Genomic DNA, 22,329 nt, shown 5'->3' with positions numbered 1-22,329 from the left:
CATAAAATTATGATTTTTTAGTTTTTGTTTTTTGCCAATGAGTAGTCCAAGTAGTCTTTCTACATAAAACAAAAAAATATTCAAACTTTATTTAGGCGCCTAAAATTAATTAAACATAGGTTTTATTTTCTACTAAATTTATTTTCTTTGCATCATTTTTTACTAATTATTGTTTTTTAAGAGTTAAACTTGTGCCAATAAATCTTAATGAAAAGAAAATTGACTATACTTGACTTCTTGGACGATTGCGAGAAACCTCAGTGTTATCTATCCTTTTTAAATTAAATTTTTATCCTCATTTTTCTCGAAACTTAATTTATGTGGGTTGGATTATTCTCACATATCTACGATCAATCAATCAGCGGCAACTCATGAGCAGTCTGAGGTCTCGAGCGTTCCGTTTAACGAGAATCTCGCAACTAATGTTGTGCTCTCTCTCTGTCTCTTACCCTTTCTCTGCAAACTGAAAAGTGTAAATAAATCTAGATTACGTCACGCACTGAGTCTCACTTCGCGCGATTTATTTATTCCATTTGGCACGATTTACTTCGTTTTACACTCTTTTTTATTTTGCACAGTAGTAAATCAGAGAGTAAGGCAAATTCGTTTCACTTCATTCCTGTCTCCCAATGACCAACCAACCTCTCTCTCTCTCTCTCTCTTCCGACCTAACTGAATTTCGCTCTTGTTCATACAGTCGCAGTGGTGGTGGCCTTTTTCATCTGCTGGGCGCCGTTTCATGCCCAGAGACTGCTGGCCGTGTACGCTCAAAGTAGCCGATCTGAGCCGGAGGATGCTTTGGTGATAGTATATACCACCCTCACGTATGTGTCAGGGGTGTTCTATTATCTGTCTACCACCGTGAATCCGCTTCTCTACAATATCATGTCCAACAAATTCAGGGAAGCCTTCAAGGTGAGTCCGCAGGCATTCCTTCAGTAGGATTTAGCTGGTTAATCTTTAATCTCATAAGCTGCTTTGCAATCGAGAAATTATGCTCTCGCATGAAAATTCAGCGCACGCCTCTGAAAGTGATTACAAGTTAAAGCAAACTTATGTTTGCTAAATGTAAATGTAATTAAAACAATTTTCAAACTATAATTAAATAATATAATTAAAAGAATTATAATATAAATAATACTATATATATATATATATATATATATATATATATATATATATATATATATAATATAATTAGAATATAATATAATATTATAGGCTTACAAAAGTCTGTCAACTTTTCAGCTATTTCTTTTATTACAGTTCCTTCTATTTATTAATTCTTTTATTAATAATAGTGGTATATATGAAATATAATCCAACGATGCATCTGCCATCGTTATCCATCACTTTTTATCATATTTTTGGATCTTATTATCTTATCTGATTCCGTATAAAAAAAGCTATAAAAAAATTTTAGCCGATAAAATAATTTACGATCCGAACGAACTTTTTTGGAAACTTCTGATAATATAACTTATATCATATTATTAAACATATTTATATTATATTATTTAAATTATTTAAATACACACATACACACACACACACACACACACACATATATATATAATGTTCCACAATATATTCATACTCACATATATATAATTTATATTAGTTTTTACATACAGGATGTCCAGAATTTAAGCTTTGGAAGCGTGTAGGGAATCGATAAAAAAGTCCTTTGGAGATATACTTGTTTTTGCTTCGTTTTGGAAAAACAAAAAAAGATAAACGTAGTTGGTTCATTCTCGCACTACCTCTAAAGTTCGTCGTTGAAATCATAAACGGAAACAATAATATTTTGTTTAAATATTCCGGTGAAAACGTTTTTGTTTGTTTACATTTTTTGCCTTTCTTTTATAAATTCGTCAGTCACTAAAAAGTCGTTCCAAATTCCGAGCCAAACATTAACAGCTTTATCTGTTACATTAACAGATTACAGTTTACATTAACAGCTGGAATCTGTATTTCCTAACAGTCCTGGGATTTTCATGAGTCTATACATGATAATTTCTTTGATTATTAATTCCTCTTCTTGTAAATGTAGATTAATTCGTCCACATTATTTTTGTATTATAGGAATGAATTATCATTGTCAAATTGCTCAAGAAACCAATTGCTAAATTTCAACCTTTTGAAATAATACTGAGGTAATAAATTCTACATTCTTTGAATATGGTACGGGTAGCGATTATCACCTTTCAAAGTTCGCCAGATTATCTGCCGCGGCACTTGTAATGCAGCTAATGCTCTCCGGACTAGTTTAACTAGGCTGGGAGCCTAAAAAACATAAACACAGGAGAAAAACAAGAATAACTTTGTTTTTCGTGTCTCGAGCTAAACGATATGACCGACTTAGTTGTTCATTAGCTCGCATCGAACGCGGTTATTCATTCACTACGTAATATCACACGTGCTCAGTCAAAACTCGCGCATACCCGCGCTTCACGATAACGCTTCTCGATCTTTGTATTTTAAAAACGAGTCGTGCTCTCTCGCATCTTACTCTTTGTCTTTTCCCTTTCTTTTTCCAACTACAATTTCAAATTTCTTTTTTAAAAATGTTAACCGATAATGAAAAGATAATGCTCTTTCTTTATCGAAAATTTGGAGACCATATTAAATCATACGAAGAAAGCTATAAAAAAAGACTATACTAAATCATACAACTGATCTACACATTCAATGCTGCATATCCTGATCGCAATTTTATTTCTAAATCCACCGTTCAGAAGACAGTGATACGTTTTTACGAAACAGAAACAGTTAAAGACCAAAATCCTTTCAAGCCTCATAACTCTAAATATGCCTAATAAAAAAATACTTTATTATAGGTTTTTGGAAAGCCCTTGAAATAAGCTACAAGAATATGTAAAAAAAAGTGGGGGGTCCAATTTAAAAAATTCAATTTGATCTTCGTATGATCTTCGTTCTCCACCCAAAGTTAAATTTTTAGCCATCATAAACGAAAATAATAATATTTTGTTTAAATATTCCGGTGAAAACGTTTTTGTTTGTTTATATTTTTTGTCTTTCTTTTATAAATTCGTCAGTCACTAAAATGTCATTCCAAATTCCGAGCCAAACATTAACAGCTTTTTTCATCATTAGGTACATTTTATTAAGCCCCACAACTTTGCTACTTACATATTTTTCGCTATAGTTGATCCTTTTCGAGATATTTGATCGTTTCCGGACCTTTTGCCAATCCTGTATACACACTCACACAAACACACACATACACACACACACACACACACACACACACACTCACACACACAGAATTATAATATACATAAATTTCACTATAAATTTTACACCCGATAATCATCGAAAGAAACTTAGCTCGCGACTTTACCAAAATGGACAGATGGACAGATGGACAATTATTACGTAAATTTGGCAATAACAATACTAGTTGATTTGTAAAAGTTGCATTCTTCATAAATGGTTCATATGGCACGCGTATTTATTGGAAATAGATAATGAGACAAATGATGAAAATGTGCTGAAAATAATATATTATACAAAATGTAATATAAACATTTGTGAGAATAACGTTGAGTATATTTCTTGCTACATTGTTACAACGCAGAATTTACATCATTGTGCGAAATAAATTTAATAATTAAATCAATATACACAGCATATTCCTCATAAATGTAACTAAAATAATTGAGATTCTTCCACCATCGAATATCTCACTTGGTGATAATTTGTCTGGATAATCGCGCGACGAGCGAATCGACAATCCACCGTTCTCCCGATTCTCTCCGTTGACCTGCGTCCTTTCTTGTAGTCGATGCTGCCCAAACAGTGCGTGAGGAAGTGCTCTTCGCACAGGAGCAGTCCTCGACGGCCGACTTACAGCAGCTTGTCGCGATGCCAGCGGTCCTTGCGATATCGTGTCGACGACATCCAGCCGTCACCTTCGATATCCGTGAGCGACGAACAGCAGCGTTCTTCGCACTTTGGCCTGGCGAACGCGAACTCCTGCGAGCTAAATGGCTTGGCGTCACGTGGTGAGCAACAAACACGAGCTGTTTATCAGGCGACGATCAGGGAAACCGGTGGCAGGGAGTACGCCAGAAGCGTATCCAGAGGCTCCGACACCAGCCAACTCACCATGATGACGTCGATAAGCAAGCAGGGTCTGAACGAGGGCAACAACAACGTGGCGGCGAACGAGTACCTGCTAAGGATACATCGTTCGCCAAAAGCTGCTGCTTTAGGTAACGTCTGTGTCCGCGCCCTTATTCGACCCTTAGAACATATACACTAGGATTCATTAATGCCTTTACACTTCCGGTATCTAGAGAATTGGCCTTTTTCGATCTGGCGCATCGTTTCTCAGTAAACGTGAATCGTGACTGTTAGTTAGTTGTCGGTTCTTTCAGTAACTAACAATCACGATTCACGCTTACTGAGAAACGATGCGCCAGATCGAAAAAGTCCAATTCTCTAGATACCGGTAAAGGCATTTATGAATCCTAGTGTACACATGAAAGGGGAATGCGAGCACTGAAAGTGCGTCCAAGTTGCGTACGAAAGAGAAAGATTGTGAGAGAGGAAGGTGCGAGAAAGAAAAGGGAGAAATATGGTCTAATTGTCTTCTGCACGCATACGTCGAAATCGTCGCCAGCCAATAGTTTCAGCGATTTTTATCCTCTACAATTTCAACGTATGCGCACAGAGGACTTTAGTCCTTATCTCCTTTCTCTCTTGTATGTAACTTGGACACACTTTTGGTCCACAAGAGACAAAGGCATTCCCTTTGCATATATATACCCAACAAACACCAAGTAACAATTATATAATTATGTTAATTTCTCACTCGACAATATAAATGCAATACAACATGTGTGTTGTGTAACAGTTACATTGTTGAGTGGGAAATTATAACTAACAGTTATATTACTGTTACATGTGTTTGTGAGGCTCAACCCCAATCGACCACACGAAGGCTGTCCCGACTGCTTCGACTGTCGTATTTATCTAATTAATTGAGGGACTCTCAGCGGGAGACAAGAGAACGGAGGGTGTCTTCTCGTGTTTACCGCTCTGCAGTAACGCCTGTTCGTGTTTATTCACAAGCGAAATATTATCTCATGAGAGCATGATACGGCGAAGTAACGCGAGGCGACAGTCCCGGGTGCGATTTATTGAATTAGGATGCTCCGAAATACAGAGTGGAAATATAGAGACGCTTGCACTCTCGTGCAAATAGGAGACAGATTCGCGGGGATGAGAGTGAAAAGATACAGGGGTAAAGACACGCGGGAGCGAATCATACGTGTAATCGTGCGCGTGTCTGTCATTAGGAGACGTTGATGCCTGCCCCGAGGGCGAGGAAGCTCATGAGCGAATTCTCCGGAACAAGAAGCAGAAGATCATTCGTGTGAAACGTATGCTCTTGCTTTGTTTCTTCCACCTCGAAGCAAACGCTTTCGCTTGCGCCATCTGCTAAACATCTGTCTAATCCGTTGAGAATGTCAATTGTCAAAGAATATCAACTTGTCAAAGAATTAAATTATATTACAAATATAATGTACACATAAAATACACATTTTATTTGTCAGCATGATTTTCTATTTAAGAAATGCTTTGTTCATGTCAACACGTGTTGAATGTTTACAGGAAAAGACTTTAGTGACAATCTGATATCAGAGACTCGCAAAAATTCGGCAAAAAATGATTTCATTGGCACCAAAGGTGAAAATGACTTTACAGCGGAATTAGACAATCGATTAGACAGTTGTCTGAAAGGCGACAAAAAGAGTCGGCTTCACTCCCACTCGTGTTACCGAGAGATATTCTCAGCACTGTCGCATTTCCAGCAGGGATCCTCACCGAGAGACTCGGCTTTGGTGCGAAGGGATTCTTCGCGCATCATCGGAAGTTACCATCAGCCAGTTACACCAAGTCAAGGTCGGACGTCGCGCCGCCGACATCGCCGCGATTCCGTAGCCATCCGAGCATCGAGAGCGCCAATACGATCAGCAACTCCAGCCTCCAGGACCTCGACGAGACCGAGTTTACTGGGTCCGAACTGGCGCGATACATGGGTGAGCTGAACTTTGACCTGGTTACCTGACATCCGGTCTCGACGAGGGAACGTCGCTTCTCGAATTAGAGACATCACCGACTCCGAGATAAGATTTAAGGCGAGACTTGAAATGATTTGCGAATCTTGACCGACTCTCAGCTACAAAAATCATGACAGCACGTATTGCCAAGTACGCGCCGCGCTTCGCGTTTGACAGTGTGACAGAGTGTGTCATCACCGGATGTTAACGGAGGCGTTGAACGAATACGCATCGAACCTGGACGAGTTTGTTCGAATCGCGGAATTCCACGCGAACAATGCGAGATTTAATTTCCGCGCGACTATGCAGGAAACATTGCATAATCGATGATGATTGCGTTGCATACTGTGTAGACACTAAAGAGCAAATTCTCCAGAGCGAACCTACCACGCGGTGGGAAGGGAAGGAAATTTATTCGAGCACATTTCGATAATGAAGAAATTGCGATGAATAACGGAATACAGGATTGCGGGAGAAGATACAGGAAGTCGTTCGCGAAGCGTTGTGAGGGAAATACTTACGCGTGTCCAGAATTTTATGCGAGTACTTCAGTGAGGAAAGATCCATTCAAGAGAGAGAGAGAGAGAGAGAGATGAAAAAGGAGAATATCTCACGGATAAATTATTACGTGGGTAGTTCGCGCGATTATTTCGCAAACGAAGTAAGAACATCTCTATGAGTATAGCTGTTTAACCTTTCCGTTGGTAATTCTAATCTTCCACGTGAGAAACTTCAAGCAACGAATGTCAGCCAAAATCACACATCGTGCGCGAAAACTCGCGACTTCCGTAATAGCGCGCGCGTTTGGATGGTGTGACAAAATATAAAAGTTGTCGGTTTAATACCAGCCTGAAGTGATTCTGTCACTTCTGTCACGACAGTGTCGTTATGTTGTCGTCGCACAGGTATAATACTTGACAGAAAAGTTACGCGACGACACACCATGTCAGTGACATCGTCGTATTATAAAGTCAAAGAATCGACCTACAGGTAGCTTCTCGCTTTCATTCGTCGTGGATAATAAAACGCGCGAGTAATTTCTGCGATTGACGTCGCTAATCGCGATCCAAGAACTCGTGCAGCACGCGTTGCTTGTAAAAAGCCTTTATTAACTTATTTATTTCTGTTATTATCGTGAGAGCGATGTTAGACCTAGATAGCACAGGATGTTTTATGGATGTACGTTTTAAATCCGGATTATGCCTGTACACCTGTGGACACAAATGGGACTTGTGTAGGATGTTCTTTTTTGAACCCGAAACGAATATCCGAAACAGTATATCTTATGGACGTTCGATATATATCCAAGTTAAAATTGATGATTTTTTTATATCAATCTTCAAAAAACACTGTGTTTTATTACTGAAACTTTGTTTGAAATACTTAAAAAAAGTTCTTTACTTTCATTGTTAAAAATATTCTGTCAATATTATAATAAATATTTTTTTACATTTACTTTTTATAACAATATTCAATATGCATGAAGAAAGAAAATGTTTAATGTTTTCTATACTATCATTTAATATTAAATAAGATTATGTTCACCAAGCAATAATTTTTAATATTTATAAATCTAGTATTTATATGTCATTATTAATGAAGTACATTTTTATATTAAAAATTGTTATATTAAATAGTTACATTATTCAGAAGATTTCCAATAGACATGCTCGTGTATAACATAAAGAAAAAGGTTTTTTTTTTATTTAGTATTTTTATTTAATTTTGATTTCGAACGGAAAACGGGTTTGTTTTAGAAAATGGTCATACAATGTCCAGAAATAGACGTCTTGTGAACATCCACTGGACGTCCATGTGCTATCTAAGAGAAAGGCACTAGTTTTCGGCGGAACAGCAGTCACTCCTCGTCGTGCATTTTGTGACCTCAGCATTTATTTTTCTACGCGCATATATACATTGTAGCGATCGAAAGTCTCCCGTTTCATAATTCGATCGATCACAGGTATATCCATACGCTGATTGAATCAGTGCCGCCCTGTTTGCATAAGCTGTACAATATGGACGATTTGTTAAATAAAAATATGTAGCAACTGTATCTATTTCAATATATTCCAACAGTTGTGCACATCGATGATCCCCTTCATGCTTTGAATCAACTGCACAGTTGTTTCATTCCATGAGTGTATCTTTATCCTTGCACTGCTCTTATTAGTACTTATCGCATTGCACCTATTAACAATGATATTGAGTGAAGAGGTTTTGCACATACACTGAGAAGAAAATATTTGAAAATTGATTTGTGAGATATCAAATTTATTTCCGTGAAATAAAATTTATTTCTGCGAATTCATTTTTGTAAATTAAATTTGTATTCCACAAATGAATGTTCAAGTATTTTTCACTCAGTGTACATGATGTAATTCGGGAGCAAAAGATTCGGGATAAACTATTATTTTTTGTATTTTATCGCTAAATTTATATATATAGCTTATCTAAAATAGACGAAATAAAAGACCAAAAATTATGAATGCAAAATATTTCCTAAGAGAGAACACGGACTGCAGTAATGCTCGAAGATAATTCTATTTTTTATTCGACAAACTTCTATGTTTTTTTACATTTATCATGTAATAATATTTTTACATTTATCATGTAATAATATTAACACTTGTTGCGCTGCAAACTGACCGATTAATGTTGTTCCGAATTTATATGTCGACGTGTAATCTTTTCTTACAGAACATCATGGCGAGAAAAGTTTAGCAAAGAGTTGTATGTGACAGTAAGAGTTCGCAATCAATGACGACAAATACAAAATTACAGATTGGTCTGATTTAAAATATCGACTTTGGACGCTTCTCGAGATAAGCTTTAATGTTAGGAAGGGCGTTAACTTTTTCCACCAATTTCTTCAATTCCGGATAATCCTTGTTGATGTCTTTCGCCGTGAACGCACACAACATATCGACGTACGCCGCGTACTGAATGTCCGCCCATGACAACTGAAAATGCAAGAATGTGATTTTGGATTTTTGCAAAGAAAAAATTGTAGATACGAAAATCGCATTTTCTGTGAAAATCGCCCGATATTTGTATATTTTTATAAATTAACAAGTAAAATCTAAACTACAGGCAAAGATATATTTAATATCTTTGCACCGCCAACAAACTAATTTGATTCACCATCTTTGCACATATTATTCACTTATATCCACGTATTAGCTTCATTTGCACTTAGATAATCCACAAAAAGTGAAAGATGGGTTCAGCAGTATATATTAACATATATTTGAGAGAGATAGATGTTAATAAGTGACATATTTTTGCGCGCGTTGACATATGTGACGATAAGTTCACGTTAAACGCAATTAAATCGATCGAAGAAATATAAAAAATAGAAAGAAATCATACTTTGCTACGCCAGTGATTGAAAATCCTTACCTTTTTGCCGACGAAGTAGCCACCGTTCTTCTTAACTTGCTCCTCAAACTTGCTGAGACAAACGGGGTATTTCTCAAACGCGATTTGCTTGAACTTCTCCTTAATGGCGGCGTCTTTCTCCCAGTAGTAGATGCCTAATGCTGCAAAATGAATGCTCACATTAAAACTTTTACGTCACATAGATATACAGAGAGAACAGTTTGGTTGAATCAAATAGACATTTCTTTGGAATGGTCCAAACGAATTTTTTATTGATCGAACAAAATTTTATTTGACGTAACAAAAATATTTATTTGCGGCTTAGTTCCAAAGAAATATTTTTATTGTGTCAACCAAAAAATTTGTTTGGATTATTCCAAAGAAAGACGTTTATTGATTTAACAAATCGTTCTCTCTAGAGAGATAGAAATAATATAAATGAATATACAGCGAGGGACAGAAGGAGAGGAAAAGAGAGAGAGAGAAGGAGAGAGACAGAGAGAGAGAGAGAGAGAGAGAGAGAGAGAGAGAGAAAATGAGAGAATGAGAGAGAGAGAGAGAGAATGAGCCACGCGAAATATAACGTAAAAGAAAAATATGCGACATAGAAAATGATACGAGAGAAAATGATGGACGTATATAATAATATAAAGCAGGATAAAAAATATTGTGTAGGAAATGTGCAGATATTATTATGAAATGACCTTCACTTCGCTCATAGCTCAACGAGAGTGCCACGCATAAATTAACTTTAAACTTCACCCGTCTTGTTTAACGTGTTACGCATGACGATGAGTAATCACTTATCGTGTAAATATAGAAATAGTGTGGTAGTTCCAGTATAAGTTGAGCACTTATACTAGTATACTTTTACGTAATCACCACTCTGCCGCTGTGACACTTGTTGTTGCTTGCCGATCGTAGCAACTGTAACGGCAGTTACTTCTCACCTTGTCTCATGTCTTCCATGGAATCGATTGTGGCGTCGATCTCCAAGGCTTCAATTTCATTAGATCCGTAGAGATTAAACTTCTTGGCGAGGTAACGGCTGATGGCTCTAGACTGATTGTACTTTTTGCCGTCGATCTCCAAAACCGGTACTTGCCCCATCGGCATTTCTGTGTGGTACAGGCGAATTAGATATGTATCACCAGAGACATACTTTAACGAGTAACGTGAAAGTCTTTTCTGCGACTCGTGAGTTAAATAAACATTCGAGAGATATATTAGGCTGTGGCACAAAAAATTTATCGTGATTGTCAAATAAAATAGAATGCGATATTATGTCAAGCTTAAAAGAATTAATTACTTTCGGGTCGTTCCTCCCTGATGAAGCGTACTAAAATGTTCGCGAAACGTCGGAATCAAGCAACGAAAGCCTCGAATATTAAATTAATTACTTTAACGAACAAAATCGATTCTGTATTTTTTTTTTAATATTTAACGTGGATTTGTCTTTTAACAGGCAAATTTTTCATGAAGATTTCATGAAAAAGTAGGAAATCTTTTACACCAACTTAACACTTGAAATAGACGTTTGAAACTGATTTCCTATGAAACAAGTGTCGATTATTGTGGTAATTTTAAGGACAATCTGGAAAGAAAAATTTCAGTTGCTGCGTAGAAAACTGTACGGTACTTTTATTAAAAATGTCAAAAGGGATCAGAGTATTTCTTTTCTTTTATATATAAATTAGAATTTAGATGCTTCTCTATATTGTTCTTTATGAATCGACCACTTTTTATCAACATTAGTAAAATGAGTACAATAACATACCTGCTTTGTATTTCGGCCAATCATCAAAGGTGAGTCGGATATCCTCGAATTTTACACCACCATAATGGAACAAGTATCTAATCGCCTCCGCAAGACCGGTCACATTAAAATATGTTAACTTATAGGTCGGCATGATTGCTGCAAAATTTCACAAATACGTTTGTATACATCTTCACGATGAATTTACAGCACATTCTTGACATTCTCAGAATGATGCAAATTTCTAAAAGGTGTCTTAAAGATGTCCAAAATTTTTAAAATTTTAAAGCATTCTATTTTATTTAAATGTCTTTTTATCACAACTTTCGGACATCTTTGAGACATTTTTTTAAGTTTGTATTGTCTGGGTCGATTTTGCACTTAAATATAATATAATATTAATTATGACTGTAAAAACATGCGCACACTGTTATAATTACATTAAAATTATATTTAATTATATTAAATTTCGCATTTTGCCTTAGAATATTATTTTAGATAACACTGCATTTCAGAAGGATTACTTATTCAATCAAGAAAGACGAAGTGCAAAATAAAATGACTATAAAAAGAAGATATTTCATTACATTTTTTGTAGTCTGTAGTTTACTCGGCAAGACAATATGGAAAAGAGAGAACGGCCGATGCGGAATTCGTCACTAACCGCGAACGACTGAAGGTCCAGTCACTGCGATTATATTGCCCAACCCAGAGAACATATACCGTTCAAGAGGGGAGACCAAGGCTAGTTGGATAACTTAGCAAAACCGGTTATTTATAACTATTTTCTAAGTTACAAAATTAAACATACACACGTTCAGACACATGCAAACGCTTATCATGCCACTGAGTAGTTTCTTGTTTTTGCTTGTCGTAGATAACTATTTCACAATAAAGTGTATAAAAAATTTGCAACTTCATCGCCAGTCATCGAAATCAACAGGCACGCATAGTTACTCGTAAAAGATATCTGTGTCATTTTTATCTACTCTCTTGTTGTGAAAATAGTGTTAAAAAGATTTTTCGCCGGCCGGCGCAAAAGATTACTCCTCGTAATGCTTTATGCATGAATATTTTTATTTATTTTTTTTTTTTACATACATTTTCGGGCGATCGGAAGTCTCTCGTTTCATCATGTTACGAATCAGTGCCGTTTCGTTTACATAATAACGATGAGCTGTACAATGCGAGGTTACGATTTGTTAAATGAGAACATGTAGCAATTATCCGTTTCAGCGTACATCAGTGCAGTTATGCACTACACATTTGATATGTTGCTTTCAGCTTACTCGCGAATCTTCAATTTACAGGCGTATCTTTATTTTATTATCCTTATCAGCAATGATATAGCAGATACGATGTGAGCTCGCTTTATGCAACTCGATATGATTATTAGCAGAAAAACTCGAGATGTAGTTCTATCGCGAGTTTATCGCCAATTATAAATTATCTAAAGTGAGCTCGGGTAAGAAAATAATGCGAATATTCGGAACATTATGGAATAGTTTCAAAGGGAAGACATACAGAAATAAGAGATTCTCGTAAAAGACGTATTGATATTTTTATTTAACAAAATTCAACGTTCTCTTACATTGTAACAACAATATTAATACTTGTTACGCTGCAAACTGTTATCATGTAACAACAATATTAATATTTGTTACGCTGCAAACTGGCTGTTCAATGTTATTTCGCATTTAGTCAGCGTGGTATCTCTTTTTACAGAATGTCGTTGCGAATGAAGTAAGAAGTTGTACAGAATAACGAGTTCACGGTCGAAGGCGGTATGTATAAAATTGTAGATTGGTTGATTCGATTTAAAAAATAGTTTTGGGACGTATATCCAGATAAGCTTTAATGTTGGGGATGGCATTTACTTTGGTCTCCAGCTTCTTCAATTCCGGATGATTCAGCTTGATTTTCGCTTCTAAGACATTCGAAAAGTTTGATAAAGGTCCGGCGAACGATGTATACGCGATGTCCGCCCACGTCAGCTGAAAATGCAGAGATGCGCTCTCACGTATTTACACAAAGATAAAATTATTAATACGAGAGCCACGCGTATTTTTTCACATTTAAGTAGGAACGTTTCCGCTCCGACGTTTAGATATCTCTGTGAGTTGACAAATGGAATCTCATACACTGAGAGAAATTATCCGATAAAAAGTTAACGGATATTTCCGATCAAAATACTAATGAATTTTTGTATTTGATCAGGAAATATCCGATGAGAAATATTGATTTATAAGTTTTTTTTTTATATCGGCGCCGATATCGGTTTATAATTTTTTCAGTTTATCTGGTGAAATACCATTATGATGGAAAGTATCCGATAAAATTTAATCGGATATCCAGATTATCTATTTGGTCAGATATAAAAATTGATCAAAATTTGATCGAAAATATCCATATGTTGGTTTTTTATCGAAAAATTCTTTTTAGTATGTATACAGATGAATATACATTTGCTTATTTATTATCTGCAAAAATTCTGTCAATATTTTGTTCACGTTTTATTTTACAATTTCGATAGCAATCTAGATAGCACAGAGATGAACAGAAGTTCCTAGAGAATTCACTTTAAAGAATACATACAGAATTAATGAATAATTAATAAAAAATGAATGTCTGAAGAATTTGTGAAGAAGTAACCACAATAAGTTCGTCTTGAAGTATTCCTCAGAAGTTCATTATAGCGAATACTTGGCGACTTAATTCATAGAACACTCTGAGAATTCATGAGGAATTACAAGTGTTTTGTTACAATTATTTCTTGTGGTTGCATGCAGCAGATACACATATCACTTTCAGTGGCAACATATTTTGTGTGTGTATTGTCATAATTATATATTTTCTTTGCAAATAAATGATATAATAAAATGAAAAGCGATACTATTGAATTGAAATCGTGAGAATATGTTTGAAATGGATTCATATTTTACAAAGTGTTACTTTATTACCTAAAGATGTGACCATTTTAATATAATTCTTTCTTTATTCTATATAATTCTTGTGCAATTTTGGGTTTCTTTCTTCTTTTATGTAATGAAAAGCTGGATGTATTTTAATTATTTCAGTTGAAAGAGAACTGTTACTCATTAAACATTAACAAACATTAACGTTACATCAATATTATAATTTTCCAGTCAACAGTGTAACTGTTACATATAACATCCCACATAGTACAGAGAACTCAAAAAGAATTTAAAAAGAATTCAGTTGTATGTCACCAATTCTGAGTTTATTTTCAAATGCAAAAAGTATTCTTCAGAGTTCAATTCAGTGAAAAGAATTCTTTTTGCATCTAAAAATGAACTTAGAATTCGTAACATACGACTGAATTCTTTTTGAATTCTCTGTGCTATCTGGAATATATTGTACGTAACATTTATATTGTTGAATGAGAATTATAATATTGATGTAACGTTACTTTTAAAGTTGGTGTTTATTGAATATCCTTCTAATAAACTATCAATATATCAATAACTTAACATTAATATTATAATTTCCTACATAAGAATGTAACTAACATTATGTGTGTTGAATAGGAAATTATAACACTGATATTATGTTACTGTTAGTTAGTGTTTACTGGATTTGTATTTCTCTTTCTGTATATAAACATTATCCTTCTTGAATTCATAAAGTCATCTATGTTCATACAGTACATCTATGTTCATACAGTATAACTCTATATGAATACTCTAAGAAGTTCTGAGGAACTCCAATCATAATGCATGTAACTTCTTAAATCATTCTTATAGTATTCTTCCACGAATTCCTGAAGAAGTACAATTCAGAAAAGAAGAAAACTTTAGGAACACTTAAACAATTTATCGTGCTATCTGGTGAGGTAACGCTCGCATTCGTTAACGTATGTCTATCAAACGTGTGTTTGTAAGTAAATGTTCCTTTCGCACGTGATGAAATATGTTTCGATGACTCACGACAAATATAATCAACTCATCAACTTGAAGAAAAATGAAAAGCAGAAAAAAGATTTACGTTTTTAAAGACGTAAGGAAATCCAAAGACATCTCGTACATATCTGATCAAAAATTGTTACCTTGCCGCGGACAAAGTGACCACCGTTCTTCTTCACTTGCTCCTCGAACTTATCGAAGTAGAAGGGTAATTTTTCCAAGACGACTGCCTTGAACTTCTCTTTGATAGTGGGGTCTTGTTCCCGATGGTAAATGCTCAGAACTGCAAAGAGAAATGTGTTGGAACTTTCACGTCGTAAAGAGCAAAAAGAGAAAAGGAGAGGAAGAGAGAGAGATACTCTCTTAAAGTGAATCAGTGAATAGTCACTGATATCAGTTATAAGCATAGTACTGAGCAGTTTCAGTACTGTACTTATAGCTGCAAATCAGTGTATATTCATTGTTTTCAATAATGTTTCACTGATTCACTTTAAGAGAGTAGAGAGAGAGAATGAGCGGCGCAGAAAATGATGCAAGAACAATGATGGACGTAGATAATAATACAACATGCAACTATCGCACGATTGTGTAGGAAATGCATAAATTGTTACCTTCAAATAGCCTCGACTTGGCTCAAGGTACATACAATAAATGCCTTGCGCGTATGAGATAAAAACTTTCCACTCGTAACGTGTTTCGTATCATGCTGACTAATCACTCATTATAGCGATAGAGAAATATCAAGATCGAACATGATTATCGTTACGTAATCATCAATTTGACATTGCAATACTCGTGACCTAGGCGAATATCACTTATTTTACCAGCCACCAGCGGTAATCGTAACTCACCTTGTCTCAAATCGTCAATGCTATCGATGATAGCGTCGATCTCGAGGTTTTCAATATCGTCCGAACCATACAGATTACACTGCTTGGCGACGTAGCGGCCGATGGCTTTGGATTGACTGTACTTTTTACCATTGATCTCCAAAACCGGTACATGCCCCAAAGGCATGTCTGTGGTGCAGGCAAAGCAAAAATGTGATCACAAAACAATACATCTTCGACGCGAAAGTCTTCGAGACAAACTTTTATGACTTAAAATAACAAGAATATATTCGAAAATTATAGAAATATATTTGAAATTAGAAATTTAAATACAATTTTCTATAAAACAGAGAGAGAGAGAGAGAGAGAGAGAGAGAGAGAGAGAGAGAGAAATAGAGATAGAGAGAGAAAGTAAATATGGAAGTGTCGTTCAACGTTTTAATAATCATGGTAAAATCAGTAAGTTAAAATACCTGGCTTGTACTTGGGCCAATCTTCAGTGCTGAATCGAAAATCCTCGAATTTAATGCCGGCATAATGGAACATGTATCGAATCGACTCCGCAAGACCGGTTACATTAAAATATATTAGCTTATAAGTCGGCATGTTTGCTGGAAAAATGATGCAAATGAGATTAAATTATTGTTATTATTATTCGAATATCTTCACGATGAATAGACAATATATGACTTCGTATTTAATTGCAATATAACTGCAATTATTTTAATCGTGTTATTATAAACTTCGCGTTTGTTTCAGAGAATCATTTTTGGAAACGCCTACGTTTCGTAAGAATCATTCGTTCGGTCTGAATGAAAAGAAGAACAAAATGAAAATAACAGAATGATGAAGTGAAATATTCAATTACTTTGTAGCTGCAATTTTCTCGGTAAAACAGTATCGAGAAGTGGAAGTAGTCCACACGAAACTCTTGACAACCTGCAAACGACTGACAGTTTCCTTCACTAAAAGTATATTCTGCTTGGAGATACACGCCGTTTTATCGAGATAATCTATAGAACGTTCTCAATCGCACACGTATACGCGCACACATACGAAACGCTTATTGCGCAATCTGTGCGCAGTAGAATCCAGTAGCGTTTAATGACTGGCGCAATTCTGACGTGTGCACGTACTACGTCTCATATTTGAACAATATCACACGGTCTCATTTCGCGTGCACAGTATTATTAAAAATAACTCGTAATTTTATTCCGTTGCATTCGCATCTGACACACACACAAATTATACGCAACAAAATCGGAATCGAAAATAGTTCAATTTATGTGAGATGCATCGTAATATTTTAAGGACGTACAATTATATCAATTTACATACGTCTTAATATTTAAAATATCGTGTTAGTCTAAAATGGTTAATCTGCTTGATGTACTAGTTTCGAAAAAGGATAATTAACATTGCTAATTAGTGTGATTAGTAAGACGTTCGTGTCATGAGATTGTGTTAAATAAGCAACTGTGGGTTTTTGACCCAGAATGACGTCTAAAAACGTTTTAATGACGTATTGTTGACACTAAAGATGTCATTAAGCCGTTATTAATCCTTATGTGCACATCCAGATACTCACCGGCATACATTTCTTGAAAATTGTTTATATTCCAGTGAAAATTTTTCTAAATCCATCCGGATCGTCGCGTTTTGACCATTTTTTTTATTAAAATATGCTTCCAGATATTTTTTTTTATTAGGAATAAAGAAAATTATTGCGTTAATTTAATTAACTCGACAGGGACACCCGGAATACTCCGGTACCCATGCATAGGATTGTGTGATTTCTTATTCAATCGTACAATTTTCAGTTAGTATCATGACAGAAGTTAAATAAATAAGAACAAATGATTTTGAAATAAAAATATAAATTTTATTTATTTATTCACTCATTCAGCGCATTCTTTACATTGAGTCATCGTTACCGCGTGCTCATTACATACGGGTACAAACGGGTTTACTACAAACTACACAAGATTTTCTGGTTTTCCTGCGTTTTTATTGTTTGTTTATAGCAAATATGACAGGAACCAGTTACCACTTTTCTGCCGGTGTGGTCTAACCGCGGCTGAGATCCAGAAGGAAGCTCAGCAGAAGAAATTTGCTTGTTGAGAATGCTCTTAACTGTCAACTTTGTAGAATAATTTCTCCTTATTTGCAGATTCTAAGAGCGATCTTCAGTTATCGGCATGGCAAGCTCTTCACTTAGTTGTCTTAAAAATATTCTACGTTGATTGGTCTTTTTCTTTTTTGTATAAGCTAAATTAGTCTATATACCTAGAAAAGGCCTTTTATCTCTTCTTTAATATCGCAATTATGTAAGCTCATAGAAACAATTGCTTCTTCTTAGAAAGTAAATATTTCAGAAAATCTATAGGTGGGTACCCGCGTACTCCGAGTGTGCTACAACGTAGGTAATTCCGAGTGCACATAAGGGTTAATACGTTATTTGACGTCACTCTGCTACCTAGGGAACCTCTTGATATATAATTTCCTCTCAGTTCACACACACATGCGCGCGACATACACACACACACACGTTCCTGTTTAAATTTTTATTTAAAGTCCTAGTTACACAATACATACAAGTAACTATTCGAGTTCATATGCATCTTCCAATAAATTCTTTCGTGTAAAACGATTAAATAATGAAATATTTAAAAAGTAATTAATTAATTAATATAATAAGTATGCAGAAATAAAAAATAATTGTATGCTTGAGAAATATACGTATAAATAAACACATCTGTAAATCAATTAATCTGTAAATAAATAAGATAATTATCGTGGTGATCAAAAGGTAAAAGTTATATAACTTATTGTTGATTCATGCTGTTTGAGAATAAAATACGTCTAATTTTTTTTTCTACTACGTCCTTGAATCTTCATTACGAATAGTGGCGGCTCGTAGCAGAGACTTCAGAACTAACAAAGTACAGGGTCTAATTATAAAGTACGGGGTTATTCAGCTAAGATTCACCTTACTTAGCCGAGATTCAAACCTGATAAATCTAACTTTGCTTAAATTCGCATAAGCTGTATGTCTGTATACGACTACGATTTGTTAAATAAAAATACATAACAACTAGTTCATTTCAATACGCTCTACTAGTTCAATTTATTTGCCCCAACATATCATTGCAGACTTATCACGTTATTAACCCCTAACTATACACGCTTATTTTTCGCATACGTAAATGCTACACTGGGATCTGAAGGATCCTAGCTACTTTTCTTATTATAACTCCGGTAAAAACCACCGTATTTTGACTTTTTTTTCCCGATTGTTAATAGACTGATAAACACATATATTTATTAAGAATTAGAATTAAATTATAATAGGCATCACATAATAAAGACGTATTGAAACATTAGAATTACTTATAAATGCAAAGGAAACGTCATTTTACTGTAATAGCTTGAAAAATATATATCTTTTTTGGTAATAGAGATAATCGAAAAAAGTGTCAGATTTTGAAAGGGCATATTTCAAGGTACAAAGAAAAAAATCGTCGCTTAAATATTGGAATGTTATCATGAAAATTACAAGGTTCCAAGATTGACGATTTTTCATATTTCTATTTTCTGGCGGTTTTGCAGACAGGTATAAGAGTTAGGATTTTTGTTAAAAAATACAAATTAAACTTAATAACTTGTAATGCATGTTAATTTATAAAAAAATAAAGAATACAAAATATTTAAAAAGATAAATATTCGTCATATCGTACATTTAGTACACAACAAAGATCGATGAGACTTGCATCGACGAATTTTACACCGTCGGCATGCAATAGTCTTTTTATTCTTATTACGTGGACAAAACCAAACAGCAAACAATGAATTTATTAAGGAAACATTAAGTAACAGAAATAAAAAAACATCAATAATTTAAAAGCGGCAAATAACGTTCACCCAACAAGGCAGTATCATTTTGGTTTAGTCCATGTATTTCTGTCTCCCAATAAAAATTAATTTTTTTTTTTACATTACTTATTTAATCTAACATTTTTTAGAATATATATTTACACTATAAACTCGAATAAAATTAATTACAAAATATATTTACTTGCAAAAAAAGCTGCACGAAGTACACACTGGGGTCGGGAGACCCCTGGGCTTATTTTACTATGAATGTGTGAATTACTATAAAACCGACAGACAATTGACTGCTCTGACAGTTGCTATCTACAGAGGATCTTCAAATTTTGTTTACACGGTGGTCGTATCCTCCCTACTTATTCTCTCTACTAATATTAGAGTTTCAAACCTTGCCTGGAGTCTCGGAGATCCCAGTGTGTGTACGCTCAACTATTGCTTGACTTCAAAGATCGTGGTAGCAAGTAGTCACTTCAATGGTTCTAGCGTTAGCTTCATTAACTTATGCTTTATATAATATATCCTTATAATGTTCACAAAACATTCTAATGACATATTTATTCACAATATTGAAAACAATGCAACAACAATAGATATGCAATAAATATTGATATAATTTAAAATCTAAACTTAAAATGTACGTTCATAAAACATCCTGCGCTATCTGGAGATAGATTTAGAGACGAAACTTTACTTCAGTCTTATCGTCAGTTATATATAATTTAAGAGGAGAAAAAATTTAAAAAAAATAAGATAAACGTAATAGTAAAGATAAAGAGTATTGCTTAAGAACTTAATAAACACCAAGTAACTGTTAATTAAAAGTAACTGTTAGTTAAAATTTTCTACTCAATAATATAACTGTTATATTGTACACACATTATATAACAGTTATATGGTTAAATAGGAAATTATAACTAACAGTTATATAACTATTACTTAGTGTTTGAAAAGAATTCCCCAGCAAAAATTATGTTGTCAAATGACGTTTCAATAACGTTTTAATGAGTTCCTAACATGAATAATATCCTAGATAGCACAGAGAGTTCTAAAAAAATTCAGTCGTATATCACCAATTCTGAGTTCATTTTTAGATACAAAAAGAATTCTTTTCACTGAACTGAACTCTGAAGAATTCTTTTTACATCTGAAAATGAACTCAGAATTGGTGACATACAACTGAATTCTTTTTTAATTCTCTGTGCTATCTGGGATGTCATTTGACATCATCTTGTTATATGGATCAAAATTAAAATTCTCTCAAAGATAAAACAATGCGCTTTTATTTAATAATGTTCAGCTTGTTTACATTTATTGTGCAATAATCAAGTCATTCAATTTCATTTTTCAGCGTCTTATCTTCTCTTGCATCGTGGCGAAAACAACTCACAAAAAAATCGTACACGATAACGATAACGATAAGGAGTCGAGTTCAAAATCGAGACAAGTACAACATTGTACAGAACTGTGTTTCGTATTTTCGCAAGAGTGAAATTAAAAAAAGGCGAAATTAAAATTAACTCTCACGCTCATACAAGTGTATTTCGTCCAATATTTTTTCGTTTTTTAAACATTTACATGTATCTATTTATATCTATGTATCTATTTATATTATAAACATTTTGGAATGTATCTATATTCATATTTTATGAATACAGTATTCAGAAAATCATTACTTTGTTATGGGCAAAGTGACCATTGTTCTTATTAACTTGCTGCTAAAACTTATCGAGATAAAAAGGTAATTTTTTTAAGAGGATATCCTTCTTCTGGAAAACCAGAATCTGTTTACCAATTAACCTTAGCTATAAAATCAACGTAACGATATAAGAGATAAAGAAGTAACGATATGATATAATGCGCGATAATCGTTGAAAAAGTGTCAGTTTGTTAGTTTCAAATAGGCATCGTGTCTCTTACGATATAGCAAGAATCAAGTGTTGATTACTACATTAAATTTTGTCGATTGCACAGAAACAACTAACTTAATTAAATTGATCAGATATAATGAGAATAAATACAATTCGGGATGCACAAACACGTTTTAACTCATCTCAGTAACTCTCTAATTCTCCAAAAAATCGATTTTTCAAACGCAATTAATCATACCCTGTATATAACTTAATGAGATGCGATATTATCATATTGGTTATTGATAACAATCAAGATATAAAAAAAAAATGTATTTATATATTTAACATATATATCGATGTGTAGGAAATTCGGATACAGTTTCTTATGAGAATTTTTTTTTCATAGAAAGCATTGTGTTCTTACATGAAAGCAGCAATATGCAGTCGATTTATTCAGTGTCTGAGAACAATCAAAGCGGAAAGAGGATGATTTTTATTCCAGCCGAAAGTTTTATATTTTTCTTGAATATTTGATTATTTCTTACATATCTGAATATGGTTTTATATCATTTCTAAAATTGCATCAAAATCAAAATTTTCAGACAAACT

General features: G+C 34.3%; 3 protein-coding genes across 13 annotated transcripts in view; 1 reads left to right on the top strand and 2 right to left on the bottom strand.

Moving 5' to 3' along the window:
- Window positions 1-8,148, top strand: part of LOC116841958 (pyrokinin-1 receptor-like) — a 43,776-nt gene extending 35,628 nt beyond the window's left edge. For 10 of the 11 annotated variants that reach the window (XM_032810532.1, XM_032810539.1, XM_032810538.1 and 7 more), the window contains 4 exons: window positions 698-915; window positions 3,806-4,238; window positions 5,328-5,411; window positions 5,844-8,148. In XM_032810532.1, the coding sequence (XP_032666423.1) occupies window positions 698-915; window positions 3,806-4,238; window positions 5,328-5,411; window positions 5,844-6,100 (992 nt within the window). In that variant the 3' untranslated portion in view covers window positions 6,101-8,148. The remainder of the gene's footprint in view (window positions 1-697; window positions 916-3,805; window positions 4,239-5,327; window positions 5,412-5,843) is intronic. The other variant, XM_032810543.1, reaches the window with a different exon arrangement.
- A 469-nt stretch (window positions 8,149-8,617) lies between these two features.
- On the bottom strand, window positions 8,618-11,986 carry LOC116841968 (glutathione S-transferase-like). The gene is made up of 5 exons (XM_032810561.1): window positions 11,817-11,986; window positions 11,251-11,388; window positions 10,424-10,591; window positions 9,495-9,634; window positions 8,618-9,055 (listed from the first exon to the last, which is right to left on the bottom strand). Exons 2-5 carry the CDS (start codon window positions 11,381-11,383, stop codon window positions 8,888-8,890), a joined length of 609 nt encoding a protein of 202 aa, XP_032666452.1. The 5' UTR covers window positions 11,384-11,388; window positions 11,817-11,986; the 3' UTR covers window positions 8,618-8,887.
- Window positions 11,987-12,771: 785 nt separating this feature from the next.
- LOC116841965 (glutathione S-transferase-like) lies at window positions 12,772-17,019 on the bottom strand. Its single transcript, XM_032810557.1, has 5 exons — window positions 16,851-17,019; window positions 16,456-16,593; window positions 16,004-16,171; window positions 15,296-15,435; window positions 12,772-13,223 (listed from the first exon to the last, which is right to left on the bottom strand). Exons 2-5 carry the CDS (start codon window positions 16,586-16,588, stop codon window positions 13,047-13,049), a joined length of 618 nt encoding a protein of 205 aa, XP_032666448.1. The 5' UTR covers window positions 16,589-16,593; window positions 16,851-17,019; the 3' UTR covers window positions 12,772-13,046.
- Window positions 17,020-22,329: the final 5,310 nt, after the last annotated feature.

The sequence above is a fragment of the Odontomachus brunneus genome, unplaced genomic scaffold, assembly GCF_010583005.1.
Source record: "Odontomachus brunneus isolate Ranch 3 - 2012 unplaced genomic scaffold, Obru_v1 Obru_scaffold_019, whole genome shotgun sequence".
Lineage (NCBI taxonomy): Eukaryota > Metazoa > Arthropoda > Insecta > Hymenoptera > Formicidae > Odontomachus > Odontomachus brunneus.
Note: the sequence above shows the minus strand (reverse complement) of the source record. Positions and strands in the feature narration are given on the sequence as shown.

Bases quoted from the DNA above. Each gene is read 5' to 3' on its own strand.
- LOC116841968 (XM_032810561.1), bottom strand. From the start codon at position 11,383: ATGCCGACCTATAAGTTAACATATTTTAATGTGACCGGTCTTGCGGAG. The intron at 9,635-10,423 runs GTGAGAAGTAAC...TTCATTTTGCAG, and splicing joins CATGGAAGACATGAGACAAG to CATTAGGCATCTACTACTGG. The intron at 9,056-9,494 runs GTAAGGATTTTC...TTGCATTTTCAG, and splicing joins GCTACTTCGTCGGCAAAAAG to TTGTCATGGGCGGACATTCA.
- LOC116841965 (XM_032810557.1), bottom strand. From the start codon at position 16,588: ATGCCGACTTATAAGCTAATATATTTTAATGTAACCGGTCTTGCGGAG. The intron at 15,436-16,003 runs GTGAGTTACGAT...TTCTCTTTGCAG, and splicing joins CATTGACGATTTGAGACAAG to TTCTGAGCATTTACCATCGG. The intron at 13,224-15,295 runs GTAACAATTTTT...CTGCATTTTCAG, and splicing joins GTCACTTTGTCCGCGGCAAG to CTGACGTGGGCGGACATCGC.